Source organism: Muscardinus avellanarius (assembly GCF_963383645.1).
Source record: "Muscardinus avellanarius genome assembly, chromosome: 15".
In the NCBI taxonomy this organism is placed as follows: Eukaryota; Metazoa; Chordata; class Mammalia; order Rodentia; family Gliridae; genus Muscardinus; species Muscardinus avellanarius.
The window spans coordinates 66,200,238-66,216,752 of NC_137801.1; the positions used below are offsets into that span (position 1 = coordinate 66,200,238).

Consider the following 16,515-nt stretch of genomic DNA (forward strand, 5'->3'; position numbering starts at 1 on the left):
AAGGTTGTATACAGTAGTTGAATATGAAAGACTAAAGCTGGCAGTAATTGAGCCCTACTTTTCTCTTAGAGGTAATGATTTAGTATTCACTAATTCAGTGTTGGTAGTGATTTCATAGGTAATTGATATAAGTAATGAGAATCAATTGTATGCATGCAGTTTGGTAAGTTGTTTTTATCGTTTGATATTTCCTCAGGATATTAAATAGTTTTGAAATTTGTGATGAATGAATATTATTCTATTAGGTACATACCATAAAAATGTAACCTATTTCACATATATGTATATATATATATATGTGTGTGTATGTGTGTGTGTGTGTGTGTGTGTGTGTGTATACTTTTTAATCTTTTTCATTTATAAGCGACTCTGTGACAAATATCACTAGACAGGAATCTTGTCCACACTTGACTTTTCTCCACAGGGAAGTTTTTAGAACTGGCATCATTAGGTTAAAGGGCATGCTTGCCTGCCTGCCTGCCTTCTTTCCTTCCTTCCTTCCTTCCTTCCTTCCTTCCTTCCTTCCTTCCTTCCTTCTTTCTTTATTTTTTTCTCACTCTCTTTCCCTCCCTTTCTTTCTCCCTCCCTCTCTTCTTTCTTTCTTCCTTTCTTCCTTTCTCTTTCTTTCTTTCTTTCTTTCTTTCTTTCTTTCTTTCTTTCTTTCTTTCTTTCTTTCTTTCTTTCTTTCGTGGTTCTGGGGATTGAACCCAGGGCCTTGCAGATGCTAAGCAAGTGCTCTACTACTGAGCCACCGCCCCCCCCCCCAGTCCATGTTATTTTTAAGTATTTGATTCAGATGGCCAAGTAGCTCTCCAGAAAGGCTGTACTAATGACACTCTATCGAGAGAGAGAGAGAGATAGAGATAGAGATAGAGAGAGAGAGAAAGGGAGCGATCAGGAGGAGGATGCTGTCCAGGCTGAGTGCATGCGGATGTGGGGCGGGCCCTCAGGGGCAGGGGTGTGCCGGCCAGGGCTGTGGCAGACGGGCCAGCCACTGTTCAGGCTCCAAGGGCCACATCCCAGCGGTTCTTCTCGGAGATCTCTAAGGGCAGCCAGGCCGGTGGCTTGCTGTGGAGGGGGCCCCAGACCCCCCATGCAAGAAGCACAGCGAGGGGTGCCTCTCAACTGTGCTTAGAGTCCATTCTTTTATTTCACTTAAAAATTATCCAATTTTTGAGTTAAGTAATACACTGGTCTATTATATACACATACCTTATCTCTCATCTATCTATCTATCTATCTATCTATCTATCTATCTATCGGTTCCCTCTCAGTTTGTACACATCCGACAATTTTCCACTCATTTCATCTTCTGCAAAGGAAAACACTGCAGTTAGTTTCTTTTACGTCATTCTAGTTTCCTGGTTTTTTTTTTTTTTTTGTGGTACTTGGGATTGAACCCAGAGGCATTCTATTTCCAAGCTACATCCTATTCCTATTTTTTATTTTTATTTTTTACCTTGAAACAGGGTCTCATTAAGTTGCAGAGGGCCTCAGTTGCTGAGGCTGGTCTTGAACCTGTGATCCTCCTGTATCAGCTTCCCAAGTACTGGGATTACAAGCATGCACCACCATGCCTGGCTATTCTAGTTTCCTTTATGCATGACCATGGATTTTTATGTTTTACTCCTTTATTTATTTATTTATTTTTAATTTGTTTTTTATTGGTGCACTGTATTTATACATCATAATGGGATTAAAAAAAAAACTTTTGTAGACATACATGCACACATCACCCAGTTAGCCCCTACCCGATCCCCACCCTGTTCCCTCCCCATCCCTCCTTCCCATGCTTGGCTTAGTGGTTGACATCTAGTATTATAGCAATTTATCCAAAATTAACAATGATAATCTCACATAACAGTTTTATCTGTCTGATACCAATCATTTGATGACTTAAAGATAACATTTTAATATTTCTTTTTGCTTTCTTTCTTACCAGAGAATATTTTTTTTCTTTTTTTTTAGGTGAAACTATCATACATTTATTTATTTATTTTTCAGAAAAAAATCTATCCTAATATGGAATATGGACTCTAGATACCCAAAACGATCTCAAAAAAGAACAAAGCTAGAAGATGTATATTTTCTGATTTCAAACCATATAAAGCTACAATACTTGAAACAGTGTAGTACTGTTATAAAGGCAGATATATAAACCATTGGAGTTAAATAAAAGCCTAGAGATAAATTCTTCCATATATTGTCAAGTTATTTTTTTTTCTTTTTTTTAAATTTTTTATTGGTGCACTGTATTCTTACATCATAGTGGGATACAAACTTTTGTAGACATACATGCACACATCACCCAGTCAGCCCCCACCTGATCCCCACCCCATTCTCTCCCCATCCCTCCTTCCCATGCTTGGCTTAGTGGTTAACATCTAGTATTATAGCAATTTATCCAAAATTAACAATGATAATCTCACAGAACAGTTTCATTTGTCTGATACCAAGCTTTTGATGACTTAAAGATAACATTTCAATATTTCTTTTTGCTTTCTTTCTTACCAGAGAATATTTTTTTTCTATTTTTTTAGGTGAAACTATCATATATTTATATATTTAGTTTTCAGAAAAAAATCTATCCTAATATGGAATATGGGTTCTAGATACCCAAAACGATCTTGAAAAAGAAAAAAGCTAGAAGACATATATTTTCTGATTTCAAACCATATAAAGCTACAATAATTGAAACAGTGTAGTACTGTTCTAAAGGCAGATATATAAACCATTGGAGTTAAATAAAAGCCTAGAGCTAAATTATTCCCTATATTGTCAAGTTATTTTTGACAAGGTTTCCACGAACATTTGGTGGTGGAAATAATAATCTTTTAACTAAATATTGTTGAAAAATAATAATTACATGGAAAAGAATAAAATTGGACCCTTACCTAATCCCATATACAAGTATTAACTCAAAATAGATAAAAGACCTAAATATAAATCTTAAGACTATAAACTTTTAGAAGAAAATCAGGGTCATAAAACCTCAGAACATTGAAATTGGCAGTGATTTCTTGGATATGATTTCAATGGCACAGGCAACAGAAGAGTATACAAACTCCCTAAAAAATAAAAAAAATATTGTATATCCAAAGACAATGTAAACAGAGTTAACAGTTACTAATAGAATGGGATAAAATATTTCCAAATGCTATACCTGAAGGTATATTAATATTTCAAATAGAAATCCTAAAAATTAACAACAATAAAGGCAAACAATACAATTTAGAGATAGGTAAAAGACTAACATAAATAATGAATCTCCACAGATAAACAATCTTAGTTGTCTGTTGGATGGAAAATCTTGTTTCTCTGGTTCTGGTGTGTGTTACCTATTTCTTCTTTGTAGTTAATCTCTTTGAGTATTTTCTCTAGTGCTGGTTTTGAAGACATAAATTCCTTCAGTTTCTGTTTGTCATGGAAGCTTCTTATTTCTCCATCTAATTTGATAGAAAGTTTTGCTGGGTAGGACATTTTTGGCTGGAAGTTGTTTTCTTTCAGAGTTTAGAATATGTTACTCCAAGCCCTTCTGGCTCTCATGACTTGGTTTGGGAAGTCTGGAGTGATTCTAATTGGTTTGCCTCTGAATGTCACTTGGCCCTTTGTTTTTGTTGCCTTTAAGATTCTCTGCTTGGCTTCCACATTGGTCATTTCAACAATTATGTGGCATGGGGATCCTCTTCTCTGATCCTGTCTAAAGGGAGTTCTATAAGTTTCCTGGACCTGTGTATCAACCTCTTGCTCTATGTTTGGAAAATTTTCTGCTATTACTTCTTTGAAGAGATTGTTGATCCCTTTGGTTTCACTTTCTTTTCCCTCCTCTATTCCAATTATTCTTAGGTTAGCTCTCTTAAAATGGGCCCATATTTCTTCTATGTCAGATTCCTGCTGTCAGGTTTTTTTTCTAAATTAGAAACTATGCATTCATTTTTGGAGTGATCATCTTCTAGAAGTGAGATTCTATTCTCCATGTGGTCTAATCGGTTGTTTGTGCTTTGAATTGAGGCCTTTACTTCATTAATTGCATCCTTTATCTCTTTTTGGCTCTCTCTGAATTCTTTTCGAAACACCTCTATTATTTCTACAGTTATTTTCCTGATTTGATCTTCTAGAAATCTCTGAATTTCTGTTTTATTGGGTTCTGATGTTGTGGGGTTGTGGGCATTCATTGCTCCATTGTTATTCCTCTTTCCCATGATTTCGGAAGTTTGTGCCTTCTCTGGGTTCTTCCCTTGGGTCACTACGACTTCACTTAAGGTGCTGTGGATCTCGAGTCTGTGGTATCTCAGACCCCACTACTCCTTTACTGGGTTGTATCACAGAGTCTCAGACCCAGGGAGTCAATCGAGGCTGCTTTAGACTATGGGGGGTGCCAGGTTGGGTGTTCTCCTATGGTGTGATATCTCTGCCACCACCACTCCCCCACTGGGTCAAGTCCCTGGGAATACAGTACTGGGATTTCTCCTCTAGGGGCCACAATTTGGCTCACTGTTGAATGCGCAGATGGAGCTGTCGTGGACTCGGTGAATTTGCTGCTGCTGCCACTGGTGGCAATATGGCGCCGCTGCCACGCCCTCGGTCGTGAGGCTGGCGTATTTCTTCTCTGGTTTTGAGCTCCACTCTGAGTCCCTGCAGGGTGTCCTGAGCCCAGCCCCTGGGAGCTGTAGATGCTCCCTGTGCCAAAAAATCTGCCGAATTCTGCCCGGCTGTTCCGCAGTTGCTCACCTCGGCTTGCCGTCCGCTGCTCCTCTCTGGAGCCTGGTGGGCTGTTGAGTGCGTTGGTCTGGTGCCGTCCAGTGAGTTCGCCGCTGCCACTGGCAGTATGGCACAGCTGCCGCGTCCTTGGGCTTGAGGCTGGCATATCTCCTCTGTGGCTCAGAGCTCTGTTCTGAGTCCTCCTCCTCTCTGGGGCCTGGTGCTGCAAGGGAAGATGGCGCCCGTGCCACTCCGCGCCACGGCTCCAGCCGCAGCACTACAGTCTGGTTTCTTTCTGGTGTCTTGTTTTTCCAGCCCTCTTTTTCTCTGTCCCTTGTAATTACATTTTTTGTTTCTCTGCTGATGGTGTTTTCTGGCTATGAAAGGCACTGATTTTGTGGTAATAGAGATTGGTTGTTAGCGGGGCTCGTAAGCCCCGCTTTTCTCCGTCGCCATCTTCCCGGAACTGTTTTACTCCTTTAATATAGTTACACATTATACTCACTTCTTTGTACATTGCTTTTTCTACTTAATAATATGGCTTGGAGATTGTTTTGTATCTTGCATAGAGTGCTCTTCATTCTTTTAAAGAGCTGCATAGTACTCCATTGTCTGCCTGGCCCATAATTTATTTAACCTGTTTTCTACTGGTGAACACCTGGGTTGTTCCAAATTCCTGCTAGTCCAAGCCAAGCTGTGGTGAATTACCTCGCCTGTGGGTCACCTCGCCCATGTGCAAGCACTTCAGTAGGACTGACAGGTGAAAGAGAATATAATAATTTTGGTAGGTAGTAACTACCCAAGAGGGGTCAAGTTATTTCATTTTTCTGCCAATAAAATCTGAGAGTGAGTTTTTCTGTAGCCTTGCCACCAGTGGCTTGTCCGACTACAGAGCTCTTTATGAGTCTGGTGGGTGGAAATGGTATCTCATTAGTTTTATTTGTGGTTCTTTTATTAAGAGTGAGTTCGAGCATCTTTTATGTGCTTCATTACCCATGATGTCTCTGTCTTTCTTGTTAACCCTCTGTCCTGTTTGCCCACCGTTCCATGGCTGACCTTTCTCTGCTCCTTACTCTTTCTAGCAGAAGGCTCCAGTTCTGGCACCCATCCTTGTCCCCAGCCCCATGGGGAAGGCGGGGCAGGGGTTGGCTTTGGGGATGGAGACGAAGCCCTCATGCCTAGAACCTGAAGTCCCTGATGTAACTCAGATGCTCATTAAATGAGATAGTGCGCACGAATGCTGTGCCTGGCACAGTGTTGGGCTGTAGGACTCGCTCTGAAAAGAGATGCTCATTCTTTTTGTGTGCAGAGCATGCAAGTCCCGGAGGATCTATGTCTCTGAAACTGTGTCTTTACCTGCTGTCCCCGGGTGTGGCTACAGGATGCTCTGGGACTGGCTATGGGGCCTGGTGCTCCCCACGGACTCTGGCTTGGATCTATTTCCATTCCTGCTAGGTTTCTTTTTTGTGACAAATCTGGTCTTTGGAAGACTATGAGCCCCAAAAGATCAGAGTCGGGGGGACAGGGCCATGCACCTGCCTCTGTTCTCAAAGTGGCAGGTGATCAGGGCTGATGGGCAAGGGGGGGTGCCACGGGCAAGGGGTCCTCTGGGAAGGCCAGTCTGGATTCAAGGACCCCACATTTAGGGGTATGGCTATCATAGGAGGCAGAGGAGGAGAATTTCCAGCCAAAGGAATGAGTTCAGGGCGCTCAGACATCTCACCCCACCCAACACCTTCCCTCTAGCTCCGGGTCTCATCTTCTACTGAACTTTATCTCTGCAAAGATTCCCTGTGTCTGAGCCAACTGCCTCAGGCTCCAGGGCCTCAGAGTCTTAGGCTCAGTGCTAATGGCAGCCAGAGAACAGCTGCTGGCTGGTGTGGCGGTCTCAGAGGGAGCCCGGAGTCCCTGTGGAGCTTGACCCTTGCCCTCTGTGTCTCCCAGCTCTGCAGCAAGATCCTGGAGAAGACCGCCAACCCTCAGTGGAACCAGAACGTCACACTGCCGGCCATGGTGAGCCCCACCCCGGGAGGCTCCGGGGCTCCCGGCATCCTGCCTGCACCCCAGTCTTTGTCTTGGAGGAAGGGGATGGCGATTTTCTCCAAAGGAATACTCTCGACATGCCTCTTTTTCCTCCCTCAGTTTCCTTCCATGTGTGAAAAGATGAGGGTCCGCATCATGGACTGGTGAGTTCCGGTCTCGGCGTGTGTTTAGAGGGTTCGCCTTGAATGTTTAGGTTTAGTCGGGCTGGGATTGTGTGTAGTGAGAGGATGTTTCAGGTGAGGTGGTTGCTCTGAGGGCGGCCAGGGTGGAGGGAGGTTCTACCTGCTTACTGGTAAGGAGGGCACAGCTGGCAGGGCTGGGAGGCTTCCTGGAGGAGGTGGCGCAGGCCAGAGCCCCCCAGGAGGGTGGGTTCAATAGGCCCATGGGGACAGCGAGGAGAGGTCATGAACCCCATGATCCCTGGAAGAGCAGCCTCTGGGAGCTGGGCTGCGACACCCCAGTGGGATGGAATGGACCCTTCCCCGGACTGGGGAGGTAGGCCAAGTGCCTGAACAGGGGCCGCCACTGTGGGTGTGGAGCAGGCAAGGACAAGAGGCCCTGGGCATCTTCAAAAAATCATAGTAATTAGTACCTACTGAGCACCTACTGTGTGCCAGGCCTGGTACCCAGCAAGTACTATACTGGCACAGTTTCATGTGACCCTCCACTCAGTGACACGGCCCCGCCTACCTCCCGGAGGAGGAAGTCAGTTGGGAAGGACTGAGCGACCCATTCGAGGTGAGGGCTGGGGAGTAGCCGGGCCAGGCGCAAACCCAAGCCCTCATCCTTAAGACTTGCAGGTCCTGCACATGGAGGTGATCTCTCTCACACTTGAGGGGGACAGCAGGGGTCCACACACACAATCTCTAGGACGCCAGACTTTCCCAAACAAGAGCGCTGTCCTTTCTCTGCCCCCAAAAGTCTTGGCTGTGCCGCTCCCTGGCATGTTCTCCGGTCCCTGGCCCACGGGCACCCCCAGCCAGGAGGATAATGAGAGACCAGGGAAAAACCCCCCGGCCACAGAGCCATTAAAGTGTGTGCCAGTTCCCCAGGCCTAAAGAACACAGCCTGGGAGATTAGAGGGACGGAGCAGTGGGGAGGTGGCGGGGCCAGGGAGAGGCCGTGGGTTTGCGCCTGGGGGCAGACACGCTGCATATCCCCACGGAGCTCCCTGCGTGTCGGTGGCGTGTGCATGAGCTGCTGCCTGGTGCCGGCGGCGTGTGCCCGTGCATGCACGTGCCCGTGTGCTCGGCGTGCCCGAAGCCGCGGCCGTGCCTGGCCTGGCGCCATCTGAGCTGTGTCAATGGCATCGGCATACTGTACAATCCAAACACATTACGGAATCTGGTGGTTGCGTCTCTGGTTTGGGTTGAAGTGGCATTTTTATTGTGAGTCTATTTTCAGACTGGCTGTATTTTCCAAAAGCAACCCCAAGCCCCAAAACCCAGTTCTTGGCCAGAAAGCATTCTTCTGCTACATGTTCCTCTCCCGAAAAGCGCTTTCTTCCCAGAACACACAGATAAACTTTTGTTATTACCTGAATCCTGGAAATATGATATACTCCATATGGCCTTTTCTCTGTAACTTAATCTTCCTTTCGATTCTTTAAAAAATTCCTTTCTCATTAAAAAAGAAAAAAAAAAAAACAACTCTTCAAAGCCACTCCTACTTCCATAAAAAACAATCTCTTTCCTCTCATTCTTTTCTCTTCTCCCGACTCAGACAGGGCTGAAGATGTGAAACTTAATTCCTCTTCAAGGGCTAGTCTTCTCTAGGGCTGAGGAGGCAGGCAGCTTAAAAATGCCATCAGCCAGCCAGACATGGTGGTGCATCCCGTAATCCCCAAACTTGGGAGGCTGAGACAGGAGGATCGGAGATTTCAGGCCAGCCTTTGCAACTTAGCAAGACTGAAAAAACAAAAACAAAAAAAGGGCTGGGGGTATAACTGGGAGGTAGAGTGCCCCTGGGTTCATACTCTCAAATATCGAGGGAAATTCTCTAATGCACATGATGTACTTCAACAAACATATCCATGTCAATCACTAAGCCGAACATGAGAAGGAGGGAGGGGGAGGGAATGGGGCGGGAACCGGGTAAGGGCTAATTGGGTGATGTGTGCATGTACGTCTCCACCATCTTGCATCCCAGTAAGATGTATGACTACAATGCACCAATAAAAAAAATTACAAAAAGAAAGCATCAAAATCGGAGCTTGGTCACCTTGCAGGAGAAAACAGAGAGGAAAGAAGGGGTCAACAGAGATTGGGGTATCTCATCCTCTACCCACGCTCAGGTCTTTTCTGCCCGCTGTTCTAGGGACCGCCTCACTCACAATGATACTGTGGCCACCACCTACCTGAGTATGTCAAAAATCTCTGCTCCTGGAGGGGAAATAGAAGGTACGTTCCGCCGGCGTTCGGTTCTCTGGCCCTGCATGCCCTCCCCTGGCACACACCTCTAGATTTGAGATTCACAGAAGGGAAGATGATCAGGACTCTGTCCCCTGGTTTCCATGGAGAAGGGCTCTGGCCAGGGAGAGATGGCTTGCTTGCATAGGAGGCTCACCCGTGGATGGTGGCGTACATCACTGAATGGCACAAAGAGGTGAATTCACTTCCACGGATAACACTGGTGGCCGTGTCACCCGTTGGGTTGTGTGTTTGGCTTTAGTAGTTTCTACTTTTCAATAGCTTTTATTGGCCTACTAAAAAGCTATCCTTTGGCCGGGCGTGGTGGCGCACGCTTGTAATCCCTGCGCTTGGGAGGCAGAGACAGGAGGATCACGCAGGTTCGAAGCCAGCTGTGCTGGCTTACAAGACCCTGTTTCAAAATATATATAAAAAAATAGGTCTGGGAGTGTAGTCTGGAGGTAGAAGGGCTTCCAGCAACCCCAGTACCACCAAAAAAAAAAAAAAAAAAAAGCTATCCTTTGTTGTTTTGTGAAATCTAAAATAAAGAGACAATCTGAAAGAAGCATACAAAATTCACCCATGAAATTACCCATAAATCCATCACTCCAGATAAGAAATATTAAAACTCCAAGACCTGTTGGTGTGTGTGTGTGTGTGTGTGTGTGTGTGTGTGTGTGCATGTATGCATGTATATATGTATGGGCATACGTGGATATATACATGCATATTGAATTCTTTTATAAATGACTTATTGTCACTTGGTAATAGGACATAGATGTCTTTTCATGTGACTGAATGCTTTTCTATAATGCCATTCTAAGTGGATAAACATTTCCTTGTGTGAATGTACCGTAATCCGCATGAACTATTTAATATTTAGGTGTTTTCTAATTTTTTTTCTACACTATACACAACTAACTTCAAAATAAATATTTTTGTAGTTGAATATAATTCATGAGTTTCTTTTTAGGTTACTATGTAGACATGGAATTACTATGTCAAAGGAAAGATTTTTTTTAAGGCTTTTGTCTCTATCAAAGTTTGCTCTTAAAAAAGTGTATAGTTCGCCGGGCGTGGTGGCGCACGCTTGTAATCCCCGCGCTTGGGAGGCAGAGACAGGAGGATCGCGCAGGTTCGAAGCCAGCCACGGCGCTGGCTTAGGAGACCCTGTTTCCAAATAAAAATGTAAAAATAGGTCTGGGAGTGTAGCCCGGAGGTAGAAGGGCTTCCAGGAGCCCCAGTACCACCAAAAAAAAAAAAAAAAGTGTATAGTTCAGTCACTCCCATAAACTTTTTTTTTGCTGTACTTACATTAACACAGGTAAAATAATAACGTTAAAAAGAACTGCCAGGCATGGTGGAGCATACTTATAATTCCAGCATTTGGGAGGCAGAGTCGGGAGGATTGTGGTTCGTGGACAGCCTCAGCTACTTAGTGAGGCCCTTTGAAACTCAGGGAGACCCTGTTTCAAATTAAAGAATAAAATATAGGGCTGGGGGTTTGGCTTGGAGTTAGATCCCCAGTACTGCAAAAAAAAAAAAATAAAAATAAAAATAAAAAAGAACTTTGGTAATTTGTTGGGTAAAAATAGTAACTTATTGTTGCCTTAATTTTCATTTTGTTGATAGCTGATAAAATCGAACGAAGCAAATGAAATATATTTAAATTTGTATGTAATGTATTTACAGTTGTTCTGTTATAAATTTATGTTCTTGGTGATCCTTGCTTCCAATGGTATAGCTATCTTTTTCTCATTGTTTTTCTTATTTATATGCATATGGATATTGACTTTCTCCCTATCACAAATGTGGTAACTCCTGTTAGCTTCATTTTACCAACTACTAGTTTTTGACCTATAGAAATTTAAATTTTTTTTGGTGGTGGTACTGGGGATGGAACCCTTCTACCTCCGGGCTACACTCTCAGACCTATTTTTTAAAAAAATATATTTTATTTGGAAACAGGGTCTCTTAAGCCAGTGAGGCTGGCTACAAACCTACGTGATCCTCCTGTCTCCACCTCCCAAGCGCGGGAATTACAAGCGTGTACCACCACGCCCGGCAGAAATTAAATTTATGTATCCAAATCTGTTAATCTTTTCATTAGTGAATAAGGGAGGAATCTAACATTCTTTCCAAAATTGATCTTTGAGGATACCAACACTGTATTTTGTACTCTTTTTTTTTTTTTTTTTTTTGGTGGTACTAGGGATCAAATCCAGAATTTTGTGCATGCTAAGTAGTGACTCTACCACTGAGCTGCACTCTTAGACCCCTCTTCTGACACTGTATTTTGAACAAAATTTTCTCTCTATTTTGAAATGCCATCTTTGTCATCTACTAAATTCCTAAATGTGCTCTTGGGCCTGTTTTTTGATTTTTCTATTATCTTCATTTGGTATGTCTGCTTATTATTTCTTTGGTTTTGGTATCTAGGTTATTCTGGCTCTGTAAAATTAATTGGAAAGATTTAAAGTCTTCTCCGACATCTGGAATAGTTTATATAACATAAGAATATAGTCTTTTGAGGGTTTGAAATAATTCACCCATAAAACCATATGGGCTGGGTGCCCTTTTTGAGTGGGTGTAGTAATAGCTCTTTAAAAACTTTTCAATTTCTCCTGCAATCATTGTTATTTTTAGTCTGTTGCTTTTATTCTAGTCAATTTTGATAATTTGTATTTTCCTAGAAAAACAACGATTACACTGAGGTCTTTAAATTTATTTACAGTGCTGTACAGAGCAACCTTTTATAATTTAAATCATTCTCTCTACCTGTGGTATTTCCCTTTTTAAATTTTTATTGTGTTTGAGTTTTTTTTTTAATTAGCCTTGTTAGTTTTTTTTTTGTTGTTGTTTGTTTTTTGTTTTTGTCTTTTGCAGTAATGGGGATTGAAACTAGGGGCATTCTACCTCCGAGCTAAACCCCTAGCCCTGTTTTTTTTTTTTTTTTTTTTTTTATTCTGAAACAGGGTCTCACTAAGTTGCAGAGGGCCTCACTAAGTAGCTGAGGCTGGCTGCGAACCTGTGATCCTCCTGTCTTAGCCTCCCAAGTATTAAGATTACAAGTGTGTACCACCAAGCCTGGCTTTGTTAGTTTTTAAAAAACTTTATCAGACTTCTCACTTTTGTACTGTTTAATTCTCTTTAGACTTATTTTGTTTCCTTTTTAAAATTTCTAATTTCTTGTATTTATTTAAAAATTCCTACTTAAATAATAAAGTTTTGTTTCTGCCTTATAGGTCATTCTTAAAAGGTTTTCAGTAAACACCAAGGTTATATTTAACTGTTTTTAAGTTTAATTTTTTTTTTTTTTTTTTGGTACTGAGGATTGAGCCCAGGGTCATTCTTCCTCCGAGCTACACACCCCCAGCCTTATTTTTTATTCTTTATTTTGAAACAGGGTCTCACTCAGTTGCTGAGGCTGGTGGCGAATCTGTGATCCTCCTGCCTCAACCTCCCAAGTACTGGGATTACAAGCATGTGCCACCATGCTGAGCTTAATTTTAATATTTTACAGTTAAATATTTTACATATTTTGAATTTGTTTCCATGTTTTTTCTGAGAGCAGTATAATTTGATTTCTGTCTTTAGGTCAATTTTTTTTCCAGATTAGATGCTGCTTGAAGGAATATATCTTTTTTTTGTAGCTTAGAAAGCCACAGTTATGTGATGCTTAATGACTAGCATAGTGCAGCTAAGCATCTTTTTTAGGTGATTTAGTTGTTGTCCCGGCCTTGTAGAGTTACTTACACAAACGAAGGTGACTCTGCTGTTACTAGGTGATGCCTAGCCCGGGGACCACGGCTGTATACTGAGTTTGTCCGTCCGTCCGTCCGGGTAGTGAGCTTTCCACCAGCCAGCTTGGGTTCACATCCTGTTGGCTCTGCTTCTTTGTAACTAGGGAGATGTCCAATCTCCTCTCGATGGCAACTCTCACCCTCTTAAGGTTGTTGGAAGGGTCCAATGAAATTATAAAGTTCCTCTCGTGTCTGGTACACAATAAACCCTAAAGTAACACGGGCTGTTTATTATTATGCTTGGCTTTCAACATCACCAATCTGATTTTCTTTTCTGAACCAAACCTGCCTTTTCGGCCTCCCATGTGGTTTAAAATTGGCCATCTCACTTTTAGTTTCTTGCTAAGCCTTTGTTTCCCCTCCGCCACTCCTTTTATAGTTGTTTTTTCCTCTTCTTTTTAATGGTATTGGGGACTGAAATCAGAGATTTTTTTTTAAATCTCTGAGCTATATCTCCAGCCTATTTTATTTTTTATTTTGAAGCAGGGCCCCACTAAGTTGCAGAGAGCTTCATTAAACTGCTGAGGCCAGTAAGCATCACATAACTGTGGTTTTCTAAGCTACAAGAAAAAAAAAGATATATTCCTACAAGCAGCATCTAGTCTGAAAAAATTGACCTAGACAGAAATCAAATTAAATTCATTTAATTACTGATTAAACCTGGAATCTTCCCGTCTCAGCCTCCTAATTACTGGGATTACAAGCATGCACCACCCATGATGCCCGGCTTGCCATTTTTTTCTTTGTTTCGGTCTGTCCACTCCCAAAAGTTTTGCTTTGTCCACAAAGGCTACATCTTCTTGTACATTATTGAGGACCCTATACCATTTGCTGAAAAACCCAGATGAAGATTCTCCTGAATCTTAGGATGCTGTTTCCTCGTCCTGGGGGCACTCTGTCACCGGCCCCTCCAACCACTCACTCTAGCAAGATCCATTCAGTGTGGGTGTCTTTCCACAGACAGGGCGCGGGGTCTCTGTCCACCTCCACCGAGCTTTAGATGAAGCACAGGTTCTAACTGAATGTGTTTCATTCCTGGAAGACCCTAGTCAGTACTCTCTCTCTTTTTTTGTGGTACTGGGGATGGAATCCAGGGTCATTCTACCTCCAAGCTACACTCTTGGCCCTATTCTTTATATTGAAACAGGGTCTCACTGAGTTTCAAAGGGCCTCGCTAAGTAGCTGAGGCTGGTCGCGAAACCAGATCCTCCTGTCTCAGCCTCCCAAATGCTGGGATTACAAGCGTGCGCCACCATGCCCGGCTTCTAGTCAGTACTCTTAAAGTCAGTACCCTCTCCAATCCCTTCTTCCAGGTTCTCTGAAATATATTAAAAACGTTCAATCACAGAACATTTCAAATATACACTAAAGTAGAAGATTATACAGCAAACTCCCAGGGACTCACGCTCCCCTTCGACACCGAGCTGCTCTCTGATATTCTGATTTCACCGTCAATACTTTGTACTGGTGGGATTCACAAAACAGCCTTCCAGAAGGGGCCACTGTTGGGGCTCCGGGGGTCCCAGCCCTTTGCCTCCTGACTGTGGGAACCAAAGGTCCCAGGATGCAGTGCTCTTGACAGTGCTGTTCAGATAGCTTCTGCAGAGGGCTGTCTTGCAGGTACAGGCAGAAGGATTAGAGGTGGGGCACTTTGTCATGGGTTGGAGCAGAGTGTGTTCCAGCCACCTCATGGTCACATTTCTTGGGATAGAAGGAAGATCTCCAGTTCTCTGACTGGTACTGTCGCCATCTCTGACTCTGGGGTAGAGACCCAAAGTGCCATTTTCTTTTCCTGTAGCCACAGTACCGTGAGGCTACAGCTGTGATGGCCCCCAGTCTTCCCCCAGCCCTTTATTTCTGGGGCAGTGTTGGCTTTCACCTTTTTTTTCTGTGTCATCCCCGCTATTTTAATGGGCCAGTGAGGAAGGTGTTTGTGTGGCCACTAGATGGCAATCGGGCCACAGGCAACCTGGTGTTCTTCAGGGAGCTTTCACAGGCAGGACCACCTTCTCTCACAGACTGTTCTGGAAGTAAACGAGACTTTTCTTGCAACCAGCTAGCCGTGTTTGGAATATGCAGTTAAATAGCTTGATCTGTGTGACAGTGACAGAGTTAAATCTGCTGGTCAAGCTGGGGCGGTCCTTTAGGACTGCTCGGGCTCTCTGATGCCCCTTCCCAGAGGGGGCCCTTTCTGCGCCCGAGCTTCGCCCTAGACTTGAAGCTTGCTTGCTCCCTGCCAGGCTTCTTTTCGTCTCCCAAAGCGCCCTCAGAACATTCCTTTGAGATCTCTTGCATTTTCCTCTTTGTTGAGAAGCTTCTATCACCTCTGGGTGATGCTCGGTACTTAGTACTGCTCTCAGAACCCAAACCAGGCTGACCTGCAAAAACAAAAAACAAAAAACAAAAAAAAAATCCATACAACAACAACAACCCTCCCCCCCGCAACAACCACCACCAAAATCTGCTTCTTTCTCTATGTCCGCCCCACCGCTTGGTTCCCCAGATGGTTTGGCTCTGCCAGCAGTTTTTGCTTTTGTGTTCTTGTTTTTGCTTCCAGAGAGGACGAGACCTAACACTAACCTCTTAAGCACTTCTACCCACAAGTTTTCCTGGGCACAGTGAAGTATTCCTTGGACCCTGTGCACCGATGTATTAAAGGAAGATTTTGTTTTTAAAGAAGGAGTGCTTTCCTTAGGCACAGCAGTTCTTTCAGAAGCTAACATGCCCATGAGACCCATGGCATCTACACGGGGAGGCTTTGATAATCTCACACATATGAGGATCACGCTATACTTATATTCTGCCGTTTTTTTTCTCCCCATGGCTAAGAAATCTAGACTTAGTTTCTTTTTGTCTTGGAACGTAGATGATGATGGTTTCCCAGCAGTTTTCAGTTTCTCCTGCTGCCTGGCACAGGCTGGTGTCAGGCAGCCAAATGCCATGGGCTTGGGGGTGAGCCGAGAGGCGGAGGGAGCTGGCGGGGCCGGCGGCAGGTAATGGCTTTGGCTTCTCCAGGGAACACTCGTGGCCCTGGGGACTGTCTGCAGGGCTGTGACTTGTGGTTCGCGGGGTGAGGAAGGGCCTGATCTCAGTGTCTTTCAGCTTCTCCCAGGTAGGGAGTTGGGCTTTGCTGCTCAGCCACAAAACTGGGACCATTCATCTGTGCTTTGGGACTTCCATAGTCCCAGTCAGTTCTTTGGGCTCAGGGAAAACATACCAAAACACTTGTGTTTTGGCAGAAGGATGATGAGGACTAAATGCAGGCTTTGTCTTGGGTGGCTTCTCTGGCCACCCTGCTCTTGACTTTACGAGCTCTCTGCAGACACAGGGGAAGAGAACCTGGGTGGAGCCTCAGCACCCAGAGACCGGTGGCCTGCCCTCCAGTTAGGAATCACTGTGCTCAGATGTCGGCAGGGCTATGTCTTATTAATTGCACACTACCAGTGCCTGGTTAGGCTCAACAAATGAGCAAGTGAATTAATGAAGGAGTGAATGAATGAATGAGAAGGAGCGCTTAGTCCTCGTAGGCATCAGAGGCTCAGGTTGGTCAGATGGCCGGT

At 43.9% G+C, this 16,515-nt stretch overlaps 1 protein-coding gene across 14 annotated transcripts in view; it reads left to right on the top strand.

The window, feature by feature from the left end:
- DYSF (dysferlin) overlaps window positions 1-16,515 on the top strand; it is a gene marked incomplete at both ends in the record, with an annotated part of 231,285 nt that overhangs the window by 89,971 nt on the left and 124,799 nt on the right. For all 14 annotated transcript variants that reach the window (XM_080711955.1, XM_080711953.1, XM_080711959.1 and 11 more), the window contains 3 exons: window positions 6,646-6,714; window positions 6,844-6,887; window positions 9,061-9,143. In XM_080711955.1, the coding sequence (XP_080568081.1) occupies window positions 6,646-6,714; window positions 6,844-6,887; window positions 9,061-9,143 (196 nt within the window). The remainder of the gene's footprint in view (window positions 1-6,645; window positions 6,715-6,843; window positions 6,888-9,060; window positions 9,144-16,515) is intronic.